Here is a 23433-nt window from a genome sequence, read left to right as displayed (position 1 = left end):
CTGGCACTGCTGCTTGAAACCTCTTGAGTCCTTGTGCCTGGACAGGGCCTACGTGGAATTTATATAATTTCCTCATGTCTCTAAATTAGCCCTCCTCCTGAGATGGACTAGTACCCTGGCATGGGTTGTTCCTAGCTAATGCTACTGGGACAGTCCTCCAGCTCCTGTGACACTAAGCTGGATTCAGCAAGCGTGCTAATGAATGGGTATCTCAGTTGGCATTAAAGAATGAGGAAATCTTCATATTTATTTATATTCTTTCCTTAGTATTTAATTTAAAATTGTTAAGTATACTTAATCATGATTGCTTTGAACAGATATCAAAACATGGTCTAGCTGTTACCTATAAAGCCTTTATTGTTTGCTTTACAACAAGCCTGTCATTCAAAGCTCTATATAAAGTGCCAGAGTTCAAAGAGCAAGAAGCAGCAACAGTTGAACGCTTCAGATTGCATTTATTTTTAGACATTGACTACTAAGTAATTTCCCCAAAAAGTGCAGACTTAATAATACAACTAAGCAGAAAATACAGTTGCTGTTTTGCGTTTTTTCCAAACGTCCTTTTCTTGGTACCTGCATCTATTTAATATTCCCTCCTTTTTTCTTTAATCAACGCTTTTACCATTAACCAAGTGGTGTTAAGTGAGAAAAGCAATAGTAGTTCTCGGTTTGCAGTATAAGTATATGTCTTTCAGTGAATTAAACAAGATTAGCTGTTCATGGCAAAATCTTTCAGGCATAAAAAGCGATATGCATGTCCCTCCTCTTATTGATGTTATTGGTGAGGATCACAACTTGACTGCTCATTTGCTATGCCTCCCTTTTGGCTCTTGGGGGGCCACTGTGGGTGCCAGGTTTAATTGAAGGTATCCTCTAAATGAAAGTCTCCTTTATTGGGCTTATTAAACTTGTTGTTTCATGAGTCTGAAGTTCTTTTGAAGAATTATATTCTGTCTTTTTGATTTAACAGTTATGCTCTGAATTGACCTCCCATCTGGAGTTGTTTTTGGCATTGTGGCCAGTCCAACTCCCACAAACCCAAATTTGTTTAAAAGGATAGTATATTGTGTACTATGTACCCTGTGTTATATATTATGTTTTATATAGTATGTATAATGCTATATATTATATAGTGTATACTAATACTGTGTATTATATACTATGTATTTTATATGATACTTGGGATCAACAGTACAGAGTAACGGGTATTGTGGAAGAGAGGTGAAAAAGAGAGTGCAGGCAGAGTGGAATGGGTAGAGAAGAGTGTCAGGAGTGATTTGTGACAGACGGATATGAGCAAGAGTGAAAGCGAAGGTCTATAGGACGATAGTGAGACCAGCTATGTTATATGGGTTGGAGACGGCTGACCAGAAAGCAGGCGATAGAGTTGGAGGTAGAAGAGTTAAAGATGTTCAGATTTGCATTGAGTGTGATGAGGATGGATAGGATTAGAAATGAGTACATTAGAGGGTCAGCTCAAGTTGGACAGTTGGGAGACAAAGTCAGAGAGGCGAAATTGCGTTGGTTTGGACATGTGCAGAGGAGAGATGCTGGGTATATTGGGAGAAGGATGCTAAGGATAGAGCTGCCAGGCAAAAGAAAAAGAGGAAGGCCTAAGCGAAGGTTTATGAATGTGGTAAGAAAGGACATGCAGGTGATGGGTGTAACAGAACAAGATGCAGAGGACACAAGGATATGGAAGAAGATGATCCGCTAACGGGAGCAGCCGAAAGAAGAAGAAGAAGTATTCTATATGATATACATGTATATATGAGTTATGCTCTAAATAACTTAAAAATAGCAGATATTATCAACAATTAGTTGTCTAATAATAGGAATTATGATTTATCAGCAACAAGATATTGAAGTCATCCTTTAAGCTATACAACAGACTTATGTTACCTGGAGATGCAGGACTAGTTTTGGTCTCTGTATTGACAAATAAAACAATCTAAAAGTGAAGAAGAAAATTTAGAGAAAAGCAATGTTTCTGATTCCAGCAATGTATGAGCTAAGTGGAGAAATATAATGTGTTGAATCTTCAGTTTAAGCAAAAAGAGATTAAGAGGAAACATAATAGACGTGTTCAGAATTCTGATGGAAATTAGATTCAGATTCATGGAACATGGTGACAGGCTATTTTGGGCAGACTGGGCTGACCTGATGAAATTTCCATCCATCCATTTTCCAACCCACTATATTCCTAACTACAGGGTCACGGGGGTCTGCTGGAGCCAATCCCAGCCAACACAGGGCACAAGGCAGGAACCAATCCTGGGCAGGGTGCCAACCCACCGCAGCCTGATGAAATTTGTTCTTGAATTCTTTTGTTATTGTGGTAACCCTGAAAAGAAGTCACAGATTTATGGTCACTCGCACCTGGGCCTGTTCTGCAAACTGAAAACAGTATATAAATAGTAAGAGCAACAAAATGTTTTGTGGACCTTTAAAGGGGTTAATGCACCTGATATACAGGTGAGGGGTAGAATTAGAAAAGCAAACGTCCCACTAACAATATGTGCTTTCTAAGAGACAAGTGAGAAAGGAAACCTTAGACTACTGCAGCTTTCCATGGCCTGAGCTGATGAGCAATGATCTAGATGTTCATATGTGACACAACATGCAGAATCTTGAAATGGTTTGCCTTCTCGTATAATGCGTGTTTAACCACTCTGCTCTTGCTAATATCCACATATCATATAAATAAAAGTAACAACAGTCAACAATATTGATAATTTTTAAACTGAATAGTTATTTTGTTTGACTCAGAAAAACATATGGGGTTAAACTAAAGAAGTTCAGGTTCCATGTGAAAATGCATAGAATAATCAATTTTTTGATATAAAACCCTGTATCTGAGATTCTCAAATGAAAGTCAAATATTAATTTTGCAGGGTAGGGCTGTGTCAGCACACATCTACAAATAAGAAACATTGCTGCAATTGAATTCCACACTACAAAAACAAAACAAACAAACCAAACAACACTGGTTTTTTAAATCAGGTTTATCTAAGCGAAACATTAAGGTTAAACAGCCAAATTATTATTTCCCACCTTCATTTTACTTTACAATAGAAGCATTCTGATTTTTTTCTTTGATATTATTATACAGACAAAATCTTATTTTTTATAATATATATATATATATATAGTATATACAGTGATCCCTCGCTATATCGCGCTTCGCCTTTCGCGGCTTCACTCTATCGCGGATTTAATATGTAAGCATATTTAAATATATATCGTGGATTTTTTGCTGGTTAGCGGATTTCTGAGGACAATGGGTCTTTTAATTTCTGGTACATGCTTCCTCAGTTGGTTTGCCCAGTTGATTTCATACAAGGGACGCTATTGGCAGATGGCTGAGAAGAAACCCAACTTACTTTCTCTCTCTCTCTCTCGCGCTGCCTTTCTCTGATCCTGACGTAGGGGGTGTGAGCAGGGGGGCTGTTCGCACACCTAGACGATAAGGACGCTCATCTAAAAATGCTGAAAGATTATCTTCACGTTGCTACCTTCTGTGCAGCTGCTTAGTGAAGCGACATGCTGCACGGTGCTTCGCATACTTAAAAGCTCGAAGGGCACGTATTGATTTTTGACTTTGTTTTTCTCTGTCTCTCTCTCTCCCTCTCTCTCTCTCTCTCTCTCTCCCTGCTCCTGACGGAGGGGGTGTGAGCTGCTGCCTTCAACAGCTTTGTGCCGCGGTGCTTCGCATACTTAAAAGCCAAACAGCCCTATTGATTTGTTTGCTTTGAAGAGGAAGATATGTTTGCATTCTTTTAATTGTGAGACAGAACTGTCATCTCTGTCTTGTCATGGAGCACAGTTTAAACTTTTGAAAAAGAGACAAATGTTTGTTTGCAGTGTTTGAATAACGTTCCTGTCTCTCTACAACCTCCTGTGTTTCTGCGCAAATCTGTGACCCAAGCATGACAATATAAAAATAACCATATAAACATATGGTTTCTACTTCGCGGATTTTCTTATTTCGCGGGTGGCTCTGGAACGCAACCCCCGCGATGGAGGAGGGATTACTGTATACTGTCATAGAGGCACAGGTTGGATGGCATCCTTGCTAAGATGTGTTGCTCTTTGCCTGGCTGGGAAGCTTTTATAATGGATGGTTGGAGGGAAGTAGTGCCCTTGGTGCTCCCTCAGTGTGATACAGTAGGTGACAGCATATCTTCTAGTGGATCTCCTGTCTGTACACCTGCAGGGCTGCATGGGAATTATATTCCTAATGACCAACCCTGCTGGCTTCCTTGGGAGCCTCCAGGAGGAGCTGCAGGAAGGAACACTCCTTGTTTTAGAGAGGATCTGCCTGGCCCAGATATGCTTTCTGCATGCACTGTGGTTGCACCTGAAGTACTCCTGGGTCTGGCATTAAAGAAGCTGCTCCACCTCACCAAGGCAAGCTGGAGTCAGGTGTGGAGGAAGGACAAAACTGACTTAGGAGAAGTGGAGGATGAAAAAGAGAGAGAAGAGAAGGACGAGAAAGAGCCTTATGGATTTGTAAAATTTTGGAGAAGCAACCTGTTTAAAGGTATTTATAAAGATATAAAATGTTCATTTGAACCTGGGAGATGTGATGTGTCAGTTCCCAATGAAGCCTTGTTTATGAAAAGTGCTATATAAATGTAAATAATAATAATAATAGTAATAATAATAATTATTATAATAATAATTATTATTATTGAAGAGAGCAATGTTAGAAGAGCTCTTTTGTTTTGATTTATTTTATGAACTTATTAAAAGAGGTGTCCCAGTTGCTGCCCAATCATTCCTCTTTTGTTGCTGTTGGTCTCTATGTGTTTATGTCTGTCACTATCTATCTATCTATCTATCTATAAACATATATACACTAGTGGGCTCTGTCTCCTGCTCGCTTTGCTCGCCAGCCCCCAGACCTGCGCTAGCCACTTTGCGGCTCTGCCACTCGCGTATGGGGAAGCGGATGTACAATTTAAACAGATTGTTATTTTCATGGGAATTGTTACATATTCATAATAGAACTAACTGTTTTACATTACAGCGAGTAATTAACCATAGTAAAAAATAGTAAAACGTAATAAATTGAAAGAAAATTATGTTTCTTGTTGCGTTAGAGGTATTCATTGCGTTATACATTTTCTTTCTGTTTGGCTTTGAAATTAACACTCAAATACTTTTTAAACTTACACTTTTACTGTAAAACGTCAGGAAAAAAATTTTTTTAAATTAACTTTTCATCAATATCGCATTGAATTTTGATTCCATGTTTGGACTTACATTGTGACAACGCAACGTATAACTACCCGTGAGTGAATATTGTTTCTTTCTCTCTAATAAATAAACCGACTTTTTCAAATGTTTGTCCTTGTGATTTGTTAATTGTCATAGCAAAAGCTATTCTAACGGGAAACTGTAAAAGTTTTAATACGAATGCCATATCAAGATCTCCTTTGGTGTCTAATGTTATCTGCAGAAGATGTATACATTACCTTTTTTGTCGACTGTTAAATTTTACATGTCAGAATTGTTCGACCAATTTTGAATACAACTAATCTTGTCCTATGGCAAAGACCATCACTCATACATAAATTACGCAATAACATTACGATACATTCTTCTTTCAACAGTAATTCTGCCAGTGGAAGACCGGACAGTGTTAACAGTCATAGATATTCTACAGGATATTGAAAGTTGATGTTTTCATCTTCCATAACATCACCACCAACTGTTTCAACAATTTAATTCGTTTGACTTCATAATTTCTTGGTGCTAGGATTGCCTGTGTACTCATTTCTTCTGTTGATAAACCTTCGGGATGAAATTCTTCAATAAGATTTGTACATAATAAGTCTTCTTTTATTAGGAACTTAAAGTGAGGAAAACGTAAAAATTTATAAGAACTGAGAGCGCAGGAACTGTGTAAGACAAAAGCATTCACACAAATGAGAGGTGAGAGGAACGTGGGCGTGGTTGAAAATGGTTGAGAGGAGGGCGGGACTTGAAAAAATCTCTTGGCAATGGTCTTGTCTCAAGATTTTCTTGAGATAGATAGATAGATAGATAGATAGATAGATAGATAGATAGATAGATAGATAGATAGATAGATAGATAGATAGATATTATATACTGTATTACATATTTTACATACATATTATACATATATAAGACTACTACCCATCTAGGACAGGTGGAAATATAAGATATCAATATGGACCTCAGTGTTAACATTTGCAGTGCTGTTTGGTATGGAATTTGTAAAAGCAGTGCTAATATTTGTGCTGTACCATCTGCTGAAATGACAAATGTAATGTCTTTTATTAGTGCTTGGACAGACACATAGACAGAAACACGGACACTTATCCTTTTATTAAGGTATTTATATATAAACTAGTCATTTAGCCCGTTACAATAACGGCCGCTAGAACAGTAGTGCTTAAACATTAGTAGGAACAGTCTATATTAAATGGCAAGGGACTTTGACCTCATTCTTTTTGTCGGTCGTATTTTTCTTTCTTTCAGCCTTTCTTTTGTTGATGTTTACTTGCTGAGCTGACCGTTCTTCGTGGGCTGCCGCCGTGTATTATGTGTCTTTAATTTTCTGTGACAGTAATACTGTCTTGTACGGCTCTATTCAATAAGGGCACGTAGATAATTTAGTTCAAATGGCTCTGGAATATGTGAAGAGCAACAGGCGCAGATCTTTATTTACGTGCGTCTTTATTCACTGCGCCCAATTGAGGTCGTCCTTTTGAGGCTTGCCTTTTTGTGTGCACCCTTATTGAAGGATACCGTCTTGTACATCCGCTGGCTTGTACGTCCGTAATATACGTCCGTACGTCCATAATATACCTTTAATTTTCTCTGGCGGTAATACAGGCGTGTGCGTCGGTAATATGCCTTTAATCTCCTCTGACAGTAATACTGGCTTGTATGTGGCTGTAATATGTGTCACTGTATTGTGTACCTTTAATTTCCTCTTGCAGTAATACTGGTTTGTATTTCCGTAAAACGCCTCTAACTTTCTCTGACAGTAATATCGTGCATAGCACCATGCCCCGCACATGCGCACTTCACCAGAAGACACCCACACACGGACACCTGGACGCACATAGGGATTTTATATATATATAGATGTATTTAGATATATGTGTATATATATATATATATATATATATATATATATATATATATATATATATATATATATATATATATATATATAGTAGCAGATGTAGCGTTTGTCCACCTCTTGAACCCTCAGGTACCACTCTTGAGACCAGGTGAAAGTACAATAACTATTATTTTTATTATTATACAGTGCACAAAGCACTCCACACACCCCACTCATATACTACAATAATTCTCTCTCTATAAACACAATCCTCCATTCCCAGACACTTCGCCCTCCTACCTCCCAGCTCAGCTCAAATGTCTGGGCTTACCCATAGTCCTTTTATAGCTCATGACCCGGAAGTGGTTCTAAGCACAACCCACAAGTCCATTTCCTTCCGGGTCAGGGCAAACAGTCCTCTTCTTCATCCCGGGAGCACGTCGCTTCCTCCAGTCACATGACTGACACGCACTCCCAGGTTATAGGGCATGCAAGAGCCCACTAGCCCCCCTACAGCGACTCCTGGAGGCCCCCAAGGTATCCAGGAGGGCTGTGTCACAACACTACAAAGTCCATGAGGCCCTGCTGGAACTCGGGGCACGAATATGCTGCCCAGAGGGCTCCTCCTAGCGGCCTGGGGGTGGCGACCGGAGTCCATAGCCGGTCGTCCATCACAATATATATATGTGAATTATTTTGTATTTTGTATTTGTAATTAATTTACACTACTTTGCAGAAATCTGTTTTCCCTTTTGACAATAGTCTTTTTTTATTAATCAATATCAAAAGAAAACAAATTAAGTCCACTGTGATTCAATGTTGTATAGCAATAACATTTGTAAACTTCCATTTGGTGAATACTTTTTATAAGCATTATATAATTAAATAATTATCAAAATTTATTCAACATTGAAATTATTTCCATGGAGCAGTGAAGCTCCACTGTTCCCCCCTATATTATATTATATTATATTATATTATATTATATTATATTATATTATATTATATTATATTATATTATATTATATTATATTATATTGCTGCTGGAGTATGTGAATTTCCCCTTAGGATTAATAAAGTATCTATCTATCTATCTATCTATCTATCTATCTATCTATCTATCTATCTATCTATCTATCTATCTATCTATCTATCTATCTATCTATCTATCTATCTTTTACCATTCTTATGCATGATTAGCCAATCCCAGCAGCAGTTGGCACAAGGCTGGAGGCCCAGTCCATCACAGTTTCTACTCACACACCGCCACAAAGGACATATTTAGAGGCTCCTATTAAACTTTATGGGGATGTGGGAGGAAAGCCCACAAGAACAAAGACAAAGAAAACAATGTGCAAACCTCACGCTATATAATAATAATATTTTTTTTTAATTTCACATGCCAGGTTCAAAGACTCTCTACAAGCAAGAGTGTAAGGCCTTTGGTTTTGCTTGAATTTTTAAATTCCTCCTCACCTGTGCTGGGGAGCAGAATGACTTGCGAGGTGTCCATCTGCAGGCTTCTCTCTTCTGCCTTGGTATCCCGTCGCACTCGTTTATAAGCCGGGTGCCCTGGATATTCTCTTTGACTGGGTTGTTTAATGGGTGGCTCCGTCAACCCCAGGCTATCCAGCACTTCCTCCTTGAAGAAATGAAGGACTGCATTCCTAGACAAGTCTGTATCCTCACAAGCATTGGTTCTCAGTGGGCTCTGAACAGTAACAAGCAGAAGAGTTGCAGTAAACCACATCATGAAAAAAAATTGTGTGTTTCGAATACGCTTTTGCAGCAAAGCTTTCCAAATGATTAAAGTGTTAGCCAGAATACCTCTGATATCCAAATTAAGACCCTCTTTGTTGAATCCTAATTCATTTGCTTGCTTTTTTAAAATTAACTGTGCTTCTAATCTACAGTATATTTTGTCAGATTTTTACTTACTCACAGTTTACCAATCACTGCTTTGTTTCAAGGCTTTGGTAATCTGAGCTCCAACTTCACAGACGTCAGTGACCCCAGAAGTTTGATGTGGTTTTCTATCATGATGATTTGGGATGTCTTAAAAACATTTGGTTTATTATCAATACAAATGGTTCCTTATCTGAACAATGCTGTCCAACGTTTTGAAGATATTTGGGTGCTGCCCACACTGCTTGTGACGCAGCTGTCTGGGTTGCCTGAATCCTATCTGTGCCCAGCAAAGCTGTAATACAAATAAAATGGAAAAACAAAGATATCAGTACAATGTTCCTGTCCCATATCTTTCCATATTGCCAGTGTATGCTGAAGGTCCTTTGATGAATATGTTCAGACAGTGGTCAGGATTTCATGGAAATGCTTTTCTACTTGTAACTTTAGCACAACATTAGTCTCAGTTTGGTAAACCAGATAAATGTTCTAAAGGCTTTCAAGACACTCATAAGAAAGACAAAGGAATCGCTTCCCTTTCATATAATATGTAACCTGCGGTGTGACTTAATAATAATAATTAAAGGAGCATGTTAATATTTCACAAAAGATCTATGTATTTCAACCAAAAAATGGTGATAGTGTTAATTAGCTCAGAAATATAATAATATGCACAAACACCAAATGTGAGAACATTGGTAGTTTGATGTAAATGTAAATTGGTAGTGATAGATGTAAATCAAAATGTTACAAATAATAAATTCTCCGGGCTAAAGGCCCAATAAGCCAATATCCATGTGTCTCAAGATTGAAATGTGGTATCCAGACAGTAAAATGAGCTCCATCTAATTAGCAATACTGAGCAATCTGGCTGATGCATTTTGGGAAATCATCCTTTCTTCAAAGCCAAGTCCAGCAGCTGGGAATAAAACATATACAACCCACCGATATTTGCTGAATAACGTATACAAAAAAGATAATGCGGGCGGCACGGTGGCGCAGTGGGTAGCGCTGCTGCCTCGCAGTTGGGAGATCTGGGGACCTGGGTTCGATTCCCGGGTCCTCCCTGCGTGGAGTTTGCATGTTCTCCCCGTGTCTGCGTGGGTTTCCTCCGGGCGCTCCGGTTTCCTCCCACAGTCCAAAGACATGCAGGTTAGGTGGATTGGCGATTCTAAATTGGCCCTAGTGTGTGCTTGGTGTGTGGGTGTGTTTGTGTGTGTCCTGCGGTGGGTTGGCACCCTGCCCAGGATTGTTTCCTGCCTTGTGCCCTGTGTTGGCTGGGATTGGCTCCAGCAGACCCCCGTGACCCTGTGTTCGGATTCAGCGGGTTGGAAAATGGATGGATGGATGGATGAAAAAGATAATGCATATAATGGCAATGATCAAAGCTAATAGATACAGCATAAACATATTCAAACAAAAGAATAACAGATAAAAAGGATAATTACCTTGTGTAAAGATGTACAGTACATCACTGATTAGCACAAAATGAAAAGCTAACAACATCTTGAAGACTATTAAAGTTAATAAAGATGCCATCTAACGTTGATCACCAGTAAGCCATGATTATAATGAAAACAAGGGCAAAAAGGGTAAACAAAGGACCACCTTGTTGAGGCACACGGTACACAAAGAAATATACAAGAAGTATACAGCAGTCAATAAAGGGCACTGTGAAAGAAGGGGGGGAAGCAATTAATCATGCAAGGAAAATAAGAATCAGGAATGGATAGAAAAAGATGATAATAAAAATGACCTAAAGCACAACTTAGAGAGCATCCTACATCAACCCTGATAAATACAAATGACAGATGGATTGGGCAAACTGCTGGCTTCACTAGGGTGTGCATTTAAAGAAAGCACCCCAAATCATTTAACTCATTCACTTCGGAACCATTATACGAGTCAAGTTTAAATCCAAAAATGTTCACGTCATAATAATCAATTATTGGAATCACCTCTCCTAGGATGCGGGTGGGCCTTTAACCCACAAGAATTTATTATTTGTAACATTTTGATTTACATCTTTGTACATTCTCACATTTATTGTATATACAATATGTTTTTATATTTCTGGGCTAATTAACATTATCACCATTTTTTGATTGAAATAGATCTTTTGTGAAACAATAATCTGCTCCTTTAATTATTATTACTCATAAGAAAGACCCAGCATAATGACAGGAACTTTACATTTACTGCACACGTACGTTTAATGTAGGCAGTACCCTTGATGCTGTAAAATGCATTTGCTCCCCTTTCAGAGGCTCTTGGGACAGACCCCCACATACCCATAAATTAGAATTAAGTATGGTTAAAAGAAAAAGACTATTGATGAATGAATGAGTATGTCTTGACACTGTAAGGCCAGTTCTGAAATGAATTCTGCATGGCAAAGAAATATGATGGGGAGATGCGCTGATAAAAAGAAGTTTAACCATACAAATACTTAATTGACAAATGAGGCAAAGAGTGAAGTCAGAAAAATCTAAAGAATTCCAATTTAATCTCATTGCTGGAAACTATTCTGTTGATTTCTGATTCAAAAAGACTTTTTAGTTCAAGTGAGTCCACCCTGAATGACAGTACTTAATTAATAAAAAAGACAAGGCATAGAAATCAACAAAGTGATCAGGAGACAATAATGAAATAAAACAAAAATTATGGAAAAAGAAGGATATAGACAATAGTACCCTGGCACTTATTTCAGAATACAATACACAGGGGATAATAGGTATAATTGCTGGATGCTGCCATGTACTTTAATGTTTTGAATGAATTACAATTAGGAAAAAGAAAAGCACTTGTGAGCCAAAAAAAAATTTAAAAAAATGAATAGACATTACTATTATAATAAAAAGGTGTTCATAAAAAAAAACAAAATAAAGACAATAAATTAAATTAAGATATCACCATTGATAAAATATAAACAATTAGGCCACCAAAGACACATTAAAAAAAGAGAATATGATTATAAAAAAATCTATTAAGACAAAAAATCAAATAAATCAGGCAGGACAAATTCTAAATCCGTCAAATGAGATGACTGAACATTGTGATGGTACTATCAAGATAGCCTCCATTTCATAACAAATCTTTTATAGAAGAAGCACATTCAAAAGTGGATGGATGGGTAATTTTCAAAAATCAAAGGACCAAAATATATCAAGCCATAAAATACTCAGAACAATTGAACTAAGGATAAGAAAACAGAATTGTGAGATTTTTCATTCATGTAGTGACCCACCATGCAGAATTGTATCTTAGGTACTTTCAAAATGGCACAAGGCCAGGTAGTTATTCAATTTTCCACAGTATTACAAAGGCAGAATGAGTTAGGGGATGTCACATTTGATGAGCTACAATTAGTCTAAGGTATGATACAATGCCATCCGACTGAGTAATGTCGGGTAAAGCCTTCTTCAACTGTCTCTGTCTTGTTTTTTTTTTCCTTCCCACAGGAAAGCAAACTCAGTCAGTGTCAGTAATAGGAATGACAGCATAGATAGAGAGAAGTGTGTACATTGCAACAGGTAACACATGTCATAAATGTAGGAAGGACGGTGCTTGGGTGTGTGGGAACTGTTAACATTTGAATTTGATGATTGTATATAGTGCGGAACTGACCTCTCTGTACTATTCTTTCCTCTGCATGTCCCGGAGTACAAAAGAAAACCACCATACAGCAACATGTGGAGACTGGGCAAGATCAGAACAAAAAATACAAAAACACGCTGTCACTGATTACAACCACAAGAAGGCATGTAAATGAATATGAATAATATGAATAATGTTGCATCAGTGCCACAATGTTTTCCGAAATGTACTATACAGGTCATAAAATGAATAATTCCAAATATCATATATACCAATGTCTCTGTTTTTTGTCAGTGCGGCTTTGACATATGGACCATAAGGTGCATACTAATTCAGCATGAGCAGGAACACTCAATAAAATTGAATACAAAAATTCAGGTGACAATGAGATAGGAAGAAGGCAGACCAGCGTTTGTGTGTCAGCTGTTATCCATCCAGATCAGAGAATTTCCAGTTCCATTGTCTCAAAACACCACTCACATCTACAGTTATTCCCAGTTTCAAATAAAAACTAACAGCGTCAGATCCCATGGGTGAGGGGGCATGGGTAGTATGTATCGTGATCGTGAGTGAGAGAATAAAAGTGAAAAAAAAACGTGAACTTTTACAAGTACTGTAAATTTACAGCGGCTGTTACAGATGCAATCAAATGTATGTTTTTATTGTATAATGTTAATAATAAGAGCAGCTCACTACTCAAAACGGTAAATATACAAGGCAGTCAGGATCGAACCGGGGGACTCTTGATTACAAATCAGCAATTCTTATCACTGCACCACTTTTTGTGAAAGTGTTTATTTGATCTTTGGACTTCCAGCTACACATATTACATAGTTTATGTCTACATTTTGTCATTTATTACTAAAATATGAAAATGTTTCTGTTTTAACGATGTGTTTACACAGATTATTGTAGAAATGGAACACACATGAAATGCATGTGTTCCAAATAACAATCTATTTCCATTCTAAAACTCCAGCACTTCACTCCCAGATAATCAAGGCTGGAACTGGAAGAACTTTGTTCCCCTTCAGCAGGTGGTGAGAGGATGGAATAGTAGGCTGCTTGCTGCTTGTCTTGATTGGCACATTTACAAGACAAAAGACGCTAATGGAGAGGTGCAAAGGGATTTAAGGTGGGCTGGATTTATACGTTTATTCGTAGGCTTTGGTAATTCTAGTGTTAAATATACACTTGTATTAAATTGTAAAAGCTACTGTGCATGGATTAAAACATTTAATTAAAATTCTATGAACCCTGTAAACTCAAGGTGGTGCCACTGAACCCCAAACCACAGACACAATGTCACCCATCACAATTTCTGGTTTAAATCAAGGGTATTTATTTGTTACCAACACATTCCAAATAATCACCAGACACAATTAACACTAGAATTAAACAAGCAATTTCTTCCCTCCATCCTTCCTCCAAGTTAGTGTCACCCACCCGCCTCCTGACTCTGAATCCCTAAGGTTAGGCTGCAGGCTTCTTTTAAACTGGACCTGGGACTGCTTCTGGTGTCACAACATAGGTTGTTCAAAGCACTTCTGAGTCATGTGGAAACCAGCGACAGTCTTCCCTCTGGCAGCACCCAAGGACTCTGACAGGGATGCGATTCTGGACTACAATTCCCATGGCAACCTACATGTCCTAACTGGGTTCAACCCTACATGCCCTGTGGGGTAATGAACTGCTCCTGGCACCCATGTGCACTCAGTCCATCCATTATTCTTTTGACCCATTTGGGATGACGACTGTTAGGTGTTCCAGCCGTTTTAAGTCTCCATTCCTGCCGTCCTTCTAGTATGTCTTCCTGGCCTGGTAAGAAATCATCCTCCATCCCAGCCAGGATGCCAGTCCAACTCTCACAGTAAAGATGGTTGACTCCAGCACTTTGAGTGCACATGTAGGGTTAAAATGTGTGTGCACACATTAGAGTTCATGTCTGTTTAAGGCTACTGAAAGAGAACACAGAAGGCTTATGGCATGCGTCAAATTTATGTGCAGTTTCTCTTTGCATTAGGTAGCATGTAGTATATGCAAAGAAAAGTACATAACTGTGATACCATTGTGATAATAATTGAAACCAGATATTGTGAAAAAGGTTTGGGGCAGCCACCCATATAATCTCCCTGGCTGCAAAAGGCTTTTACAGTAGAACAGAGTTATTCCTTCGACTGAGTCCAAGATAGAACTGACTCATTGATGTTAAGATGGCGGCTTTAAAGGCCTGTATGGGAAGTGACGTCATTGAAGGGCCCGGACCCGGAAGAGATAGATAGATAGATGTCATTGAAGCACCCGGACCCACACGTGAGATCTTCTGAGGCACCGGAAACAGGCAGGATTTCTCAGGGAAGGTCTGCAGGGAACTGAAAAAGACAGTCAGTGCACCTGTTACTTAAGCCCTTTAGCTGCCTCCTACTCGCACATGTGTGACAAGGCCCCCACCCTTAGCCCAGACCCACTGGGTTAGGCGACTTGAACCGAGAGGTCATGGGCACGAGAGAGTCCATTGGCATTGGCATAGAGAGAGCCCTTACGATGAGTGAAAACTTATAAGGTTGAAGGTCAAGAAACCACCTAGTGACCCGTGAATTCGACTCTTTGTGAAGGGCCATCCACTGTAAAGGAGCATGAACTAGAGTGAACTGTCAGCCCAAGAGGTAGTACCTAAACTGCGTAATCGCCCATTTAATCACCAGGGCTTCCCTTTCCACTGCCGCATACCTGGTCTCCCGATCCAGCAGTTTCCAGTTCAGGTACACGATGGGGTGTTCATCACCATTGACGCTTTGGCTCAACACGGCACCCAGGCCTGTGTCCGAAGCATTTGTTTAGAGAATGAAATGGAGAGAAAAATTAGGAGCTATTAATACCGATGCAGAAGTTAGAGCCTGTTTTAAGTCACAGAATGCAGCTTTCGTCTTATCATTCCATACCACATTGTTAGGATCTCTTTTCTTTGTTAAATCTGTGAAGGTCCCGGAGTCTCTCCGTCCTCTTCTTGGGCTTCCATACCTCTTCCTGCTGGCTGAATACATGGCGTGGAGACAGCTTGAGATGAGTCTTCCTCCTCTATAACTAGGCCCAAGTGTGGATCGGGGTAGTCAATAGCTCACCACATTTATTATCAGACCAGTCCCACCCCAGAATCACTGGAAAAGGTGGATTAGGGAGGACCACCATGGGGAATTTTTTTAGAGATCCACCCTGAGAAATGAAAACTAGGGTGGATTTATATTTACGGACTTCTCCGTGAATACATTTAATGCTGGACTTTACTTTCATCCACTGTCGCAATAAGAAATATTAGCCATAAACAATGGAAATGTTGCTGCCGGAGACAAACAACGCTTCGAGTTTGTAACCATTTATGACCACCTTTCCCTTATGAGAAACCGACAGGGGATTAGTAAGGGCACACAAACCGTCCTCCCCCTTCCACCTGCCGGATAGGTTATCTGCCAAGCGGCCCGGGGATTTTGGAACAGGCTCCAGTTTATACGGAAGAGACTTATGGTGTAGGACATAATCTCTAGGGAATCCACTAGAGGACCATTTTGCTCTCCCAGATTTTGAGGCTGGCTTAGGTCTTTTCTCACGCTGTAATAGCTCTTCCATGGAATGGAAATCTCCCCAGACCGGCTGGGCAAAGTGTTGCGGAAGCCGTTACAAAAAAAAAAAAAAGCAAGCTACTTGCTGCACTATCTGGCAGGGAGTTAATTCAAATGGTTGTAACCATAATGCCACCTGCTCCCAGAGGGCCATATCTTGGTCCCAAATGGATTCCTTAGGATTGAACCTCCAGGTTTTTATTCCCCTTGCCTGCTGGTCTGGGGATAACCCATTTTATCTGGGTCCTTAGTCCCAATGGGTGGCTCAGCTCTCTCTTCCGAGAAAACATAATAAGCCCTTTTCGTTTCTCCCCCAGAAACCATCCTACGTCTGTATGTCTCCTCTACACTCTCCTTCTGGTAAGATTTTAGCCCGGGGTTATACTTAAGGAGCAGAGCCTGCACCGTGTCTTTCCTGACCACTGGATGAACTTCCCACCCAGAAACTCGGCCCCGATACTTTCCTACCTTGTTCATGTTTTGGTCCCTTCCCGGTTTCTTCTGGGATGAAATCCTGTCGGCTATGCCACTGTGATAATAACTGAGACCAGACATTGTGAAAAAGGTTTGGGGCAGCCACCGTATAATTTCCCTGGCTTCAAAAGGCTTTAAGAGTAGAACAGAGTTATTCCTTCGACTGAGTCCAAGATAGAACTGACTCATTGAGGTTAAGATGGCGGCTTTAAAGGTCCATATGGGAAGTAACGTCATTGAAGGGGCCGGAACTGGAAGTGACGTCATCTGTACGAGAAGTGACATCATCAAAGGGCCCAGACCCAGAAGTGGTGTCATTGAAGAGTCCGGACCCAGAAGTGACATCTTCTGCACCGGAAAGTGACATCATCGAAGGCCCCAGAACTGTAAGTGACATCTTCTGAGGTGCCGGAAACTGGCAGGATTTCTTGGAGAAGGTCTGCAGGGAACTGAACTGAAAGACAGTCGGTGCACCCCGCCACACCCTGGTCGGATGTGGTATTACTGTTACTTAAGCCCTTTAGCTGCCTCCTACTCGCACGTATGTGACACCATGCACTGAAGCAAAATGAGGAAATTTTAATTACTGTACTTAATGAGCTACAGCAAATTATTGTGACTACACTTAAATATGAGGTATAGTGAGAGGCCACCTAATTTTTTGATTTCTGAGATCAGTGGGTTGTGAAGCTGCACTTCTGTTGAAGTGTCCTGAGCTGTGCCAAAATTAGACAATTAACAAGGACACATTTCTAATTTAGACTCTGGGGACAAATTACTAAGTTACAGAAAAGCAAACTAATTGTTGCTGATAAGTAAGAACATAGGAAAATAAAAACAGAACAGCAATATAAAGTCATTCACCAGTTTAATTCATTGGTACATCAAACTTATTACTGGACCACTTGAAATACAATGTTGCTTTTAATGTTAAAAGACATCCAAAACATAACATTCTCAAACCCACTTAACTGAAATCAGGGGTGCTTGGGGTCAAAGTCAATGGTACTTCATTCATTGAAAACGCAGGAACAGAGCGCCAGCCCACTGCAGGCACCCCTTATGAACACACCCACACTCGCAATCATATTTCATTAATTTTGTTCTTTATTGAAAGAGCACTTAAAAATATTTACAAAGCTAATAGTAAATGATAAAACATTTATGCACATTAATGTAAAAACTCAGTAAAACAGAAATGAATCACACTGATAAACGTAACAAATCAAGGTTATGCAACAAGAGCTGCTCATCAGGATTTTTGATGTAAACACATTGATCAAAAATTCTGTTTCTATGGGAAAAGTGGATTAAACACATTGTAAGTGCCAGGCAGGATTATCTGACATCCTGCGCAAGACAAAAGGGGCACCCTTGTCGAGAAGGGAAGCAGGAGTAAGAAGGACAGCAACAGAGTGGCATCCCATTAGGATGCCCTTACCTGGATGGGAGAACAAAACAAAGGCGCAGTGGGGGATGGCTCCAGTTTCGGAATATGTTTACCCCCAATCCAATAGATGGCAGCATCCCAGGACCTCGGTAACCATGTGGATACCTACAGGGCATGATGGGAGTTGTAGCTCAATGAGTCAACTCGGCTGCATCCCATGGATGCTGCCAGGGTGTGCTGGGAGGATTCATGTTCCCTGTTTTTTGGGCATCCATTTGACTGCTTCCATTGGCCACCAGAAGTACTCCCAACGTAAAAGTCCAGTAGAGTCAGAGTTAGTAGGAAGGAACAAAGGAAGGATGGCAAAACTCCGTGGAGGGAGGTAGATGGAGAAAGAAGAGGAGGAAGAAGACACTGCTTATAAGTGTGCTTGTTCACACATTGTAAAAACCTTTGTGAGGTATTTTTATACTTAAAATCTCTTTTTGAATGTGTAACTATATTTGTGTTGGTTGTGTCCAGGGTTTGGGGCTCAGTGGCACCTCATATCTGTCACACTGAATGAGGAAGAGGGGGGTATAAGACTTGCATAAAATCAAAATTGAAGAACTAATCAGAATAAATAAGATTGGGTCCATTATTGCTTAAAATTGTCAGGGTACAATGAAACTTTAGGGTCTTAATCTAAAGCAGGGTTGCCAGGTGGTTGCTAGGCAAAATGTCCTGGAGTGTGCAACGCATGGCGTAATAAATGTATAAAGGTCAGGGTTATACACTCTTTAATCATCCAAATTTGTGACTAATTCAAAATTCTAGTGTCATTGTTATCAAAGGTATCCCCAGCTATGAATTGCTTCCTGTTCCTTGACTTGTTTTACTTCTTGTATTTTGGCTTATTCTACGTGAAATATTCTGTTCTTTTACTCTCACTACATCAGCGTTTCTCAACCTTTAAGTATTTGCGACCCAAGTTTTCATAACAGTTTTAATCGTGCCCCCCTAACGTTTTTTTGAAACCTTAATAAAATTTATTCCTATATTTTTTGCTGCCAATACACCGCTGCAAGTTTAAAATTTCCCTATGAATAGCGAAATTACACGACGTATGGCAATATTCACGCCCCCTTTTTTGTTAGGGGGTGCACCCCACAGTTTGAGAACCGCTGGACTACATCTTGATTTATGATTTTGTCTCACATCCTGGCCATTGTTTGTTTTAATTACATGCTCCCTGTTTTGACTTTGGCTCATTATGGCTATTATTATTATTACATTCCTTCTCATTCCATCCTACATAAATGTGCTGCTGCCTTGTGCAGTCATCAGAGTTGTCTTGCTAAAAAACAAGTCTTTTTCCAAGGCAAACATTTCTTGCAGATGCCTCAGGTTTTCCTCCAGGATTTCTGTGTATTATCCTGCATTCATTTTACCCTCTAATCTCACAAGTTTTCCAGGGCCTTCTACAGAGAAGCTCCTCCACAACAAGATGTCACCACCAACATGTTTTACAATGGGAATGGTGAGTTTTTGATAAGAGAGAGACAGACAGACAGACAGACAGACAGACAGACAGACAGACAGACAGACAGACAGACAGATAGATAGATAGATAGATAGATAGATAGATAGATAGATAGATAGATAGATACTTTATTAATCCCAAGGGGAAATTCACATACTCCAGCAGCAGCATACTGATACAAAAAAAAAAATTAAATTAAAGAGTAATAAAAATGCAAGTAAAAACAGACAATAACTTTGAATAATGTTAACGTTTACACCCCCCCCCGACCCCCCCCCCCCCCCCCCCCCCGACCACGGGTAGAATTGAAGAGTCGCATAGTTTGGGGGAGGAACGATCTCCTCAGTCTGTCAGTGGAGCAGGACAGTGACAGCAATCTGTCGCTGAAGCTGCTCCTCTGTCTGGAGATGGCATTGTTTAGTGGATGCAGTGGATTCTCCATTATTGACAGGAGCCTGCTCAGTGCCCGTCACTCTGCCACAGATGTGAAGCTGTCCAGCTCCATGCCAACAATAGAGCCTGCCTTCCTCACCAGTTTGTCCAGGCGTGAAGCATCCTTCTTCTTTATGCTGCCTCCCCAGCACACCACTGCGTAGAAGAGGGCGCTCGCCACAACCGTCTGATAGAACACCTGCAGCATCTTATTGCAGATGTTGAAGGACGCCAGCCTTCTAAGGAAGTATAACCGGCTCTGTCCTTTCTTACACAGAGCATCAGTATTGGCAGTCCAGTCTAATTTACTGTATCATCCAGTTGCACTCCCAGGTATTTATAGGTCTGCACCCTCTGTACACAGTCACCTCTGATGATCACAGGGTCCATGAGGGGTTTGGGCCTCCTAAAATCTACCACCAGCTCCTTGGTTTTGCTGGTGTTCAGGTGTAGGTGGTTTGAGTCACACCATTTAACAAAGTCCTTGATTAGGTTCCTATACTCCTCCTCCTGCCCACTCCTGATGCAGCCCATGATAGCAGTGTCGTCAGCGAACTTTTGCACGTGGCAGGACTCCGAGTTGTATTGGAAGTCCGATGTATATAGGCTGAACAGGACCGGAGAAAGTACAGTCCCCTGTGGCGCTCCTGTGTTGCTGACCACAATGTCAGACGTGCAGTTCCCGAGACACACATACTGAGGTCTGTCTGTAAGATAGTCCACGATCCAAGCCACCAAGTATGAATCTACTCCCATCTCTGTCAGCTTGTTCCTAAGGAGCAGAGGTTGGATTGTGCTGAAGGCGCTAGAGAAGTCTAGAAACATAATTCTTACAGCACCACTGCCTCTGTCCAAGTGGGAGAGGGATCAGTGTAGCATATAATATAAGACTGCTGTCACTGTCCTGCTCCACTGACAGACTGAGAAGATCATTCCTCCCCCAAACTATGCGACTCTTCAATTCCACCAGAGGGGGTAAACGTTGAACATTATTCAAGTTATTGTCTGTTTTTTACCTGCATTTTTTATTACTCTTTAATTTAATATTTTTTGCTACTGGAGTATGTGAATTTCCCCTTGGGATTAATAAAGTATCTATCTATCTATCTATCTATCTATCTATCTATCTATCTATCTATCTATCTATCTATCTATCTATCTATAAATGATGGCATCCTCCGCTCCCACCTTCTTCTGATATGCGAACTGCAAAGGGTCGAGGGCGTGTTGAACCTGTGGCCTCAGGTAGTGAAGCAGCAGCCTCTCCATGGTCTTCATCACATGTGACGTCAGAGCAACAGGCTGGAAGTCATTCAACTCACTAGGACGTGATACCTTTGGGACTGGGGTGATGCAAGATGTTTTCCAAAGCCTTGGGACTCTCCCCTGTTCCAGGCTCAGGTTGAAGATGTGCTGTAGAGGACCCCCCAGCTCCGATGCACAGACCTTCAGCAGTCGTGGCGATACTCCATCTGGACCCGCTGCTTTGCTGGCACGAAGTCTCCTCAGCTCTCTGCTCAACTGCGCTGTTGTAATTGTGGGTGGGGATGTCTCTCCTATGCTGGTATCAGCAAAAGGATGTGTGGAGGGTGCAGTACTCCGAGGTGAGAGTGAGAGTGGGTTAGGGTGGTCAAACCTGTTAAAGAAGTTGTTCATTTGGTTTGTTCTCTTCATTTCTCTCTCGATAGTGGCACACGCGCTTTGAGCTGCAGCCAGTGATGATCTTCATCCCATCCCACACTTCCTTCATGCTGTTATTCTTCAACTTCTGCTCCAACTTTCTCCTGTACTGCTCCTTCTCCGCCCTGAGCTGGATTCTAAGTTCCTTCTGCATGCGCTTGAGCTCATGCTGATCACCGCCTTTAAAAGCCCTTTTCTTCTGGTTCAAAAGGCCCTTGATGTCACTTGTAATCCATGGCTTGTTGTTAGCATAGCAGCGTACAGTTCTTACTGGAACTACAATGTCCATACAGAAGTTGATGTAGTCAGTAGTGCAGTCAACAACTTCCTCAATGTTCTCACTATGTGATCCCTGCAGGATATCCCAGTCTGTAGTTCCAAAGCATTCTCTCAGAGCCTTCTCTGCCTCAGGGGACCACTTCCTGAATGAGCGTGTGGTTGTAGGTAGGACCCTCACTCTTGGTTTGTAGTGAGGCTGAAGCAGAACCAGGTTATGATCTGCTTTCTCAAGCGCAGGCAGCAGGGTGGCACTGTATGCGTCTTTAACGTTTGCATACAGTAAGTCAGTGTTACAGTCCACATACTGGGAGAAGGCAGGTAATGTTTTGTCCAGCGTCACATGGTTAAAATCTCCAGCGAGTACCACAAACGCCTCAGGGTGCTGTGTTTGTAACTTAGCAACAGCAGAATGGATGATGTCACTCGCTGTCTCCACGTCCGCCTGAGGAGGGATGTAAACAATAACAACAATGACGTGTCCAAACTCTCTGGGCAAGTAATAGGGACGCAAACTTACGGCCAACAGTTCGATGTCCCTGCAGCAAGTGGAGACTTTGACGTTAACATGTCCAGAGTTACACCACCATGTATTGACATAGAGAGCTAGACCTCCATCTTGATAATATGCAGTGTTTGGCTGACAAATAAAACATTTAGTTTGATGGTCAAAAGCTCAATTTTTGGTCCCATCAGACCACATGATCTTCCTTCAGCTGACTTCAGAGTCTCCAATATGTGTTGTGGCAAGCAGTAGCTGAGATGTCATATGCATTCAGTGACTTTCTCTTTGCTACTCTTCCATAAAGCTGTAACTGGTGAAGCATGCAAGCAACAGTTACTGTATGCACAGTCGCTCCAGTCTTATCCATTGTAGCTTGAAACTCCTTCAGTGATGTCATAGGCCTCTTGCTGGTCTTCTTCTTGCATGATCACTCAGTTTTTATTGATGTACTCTAGTAAGATTTACAGCTATATCATACTCTTTCCACTTCATAATGAAACAAAAAACATGCTGCTATACCCAGGGAGAGGTCGTGCATCACCTGGAATTGTCTTCACTCCATGAACACTCACTCGGGATGATTACTAACTGTTGACCATCGTGCTCCAGTCACTAACTCTTTGCCATCCCTTTGCTGTACATAAATCATCATGGCTGCTGGCTCCTACCTCCTTATTTACACTGCTATATGCAAGTACCTTGTTTCCTCCAGCCAAATCCTATCATCCACTAGGTGGTCCCCCTTGCCATAACCTCCAGTTGCTGGAAATGCTGAACCCTTTGACCCTCATGATCCTCCCATTATATAACTCATATCATAAAAGTGATGGAACAACAGGATGCTTCAGTCCAACCATTCCTCCCTGTGGGACAAGGCCTCACGTGATTGAGAAGTGTTTGAGTCTGCTGGCTGCCACAATGATGATAATTGTA

At 40.7% G+C, this 23433-nt stretch overlaps 1 protein-coding gene across 1 annotated transcript in view; it reads right to left on the bottom strand.

The window, feature by feature from the left end:
• inha (inhibin subunit alpha) overlaps window positions 1-16228 on the bottom strand; it is a 46643-nt gene extending 30415 nt beyond the window's left edge. Inside the window, exons 1-3 of the mRNA XM_051931267.1 lie at window positions 16036-16228; window positions 9187-9302; window positions 8579-8813 (exon numbers count right to left, since the gene is read on the bottom strand). Of these exons, the coding sequence (XP_051787227.1) occupies window positions 8579-8813; window positions 9187-9302; window positions 16036-16228 (544 nt within the window). The remainder of the gene's footprint in view (window positions 1-8578; window positions 8814-9186; window positions 9303-16035) is intronic.
• Window positions 16229-23433: the final 7205 nt, after the last annotated feature.

This window comes from Erpetoichthys calabaricus, chromosome 8 (assembly GCF_900747795.2).
Source record: "Erpetoichthys calabaricus chromosome 8, fErpCal1.3, whole genome shotgun sequence".
Classification (NCBI taxonomy): domain Eukaryota; kingdom Metazoa; phylum Chordata; class Cladistia; order Polypteriformes; family Polypteridae; genus Erpetoichthys; species Erpetoichthys calabaricus.
The sequence above is the reverse complement of the archived record's forward strand: the minus strand, read 5'-3'. Positions and strand labels throughout refer to the sequence as shown.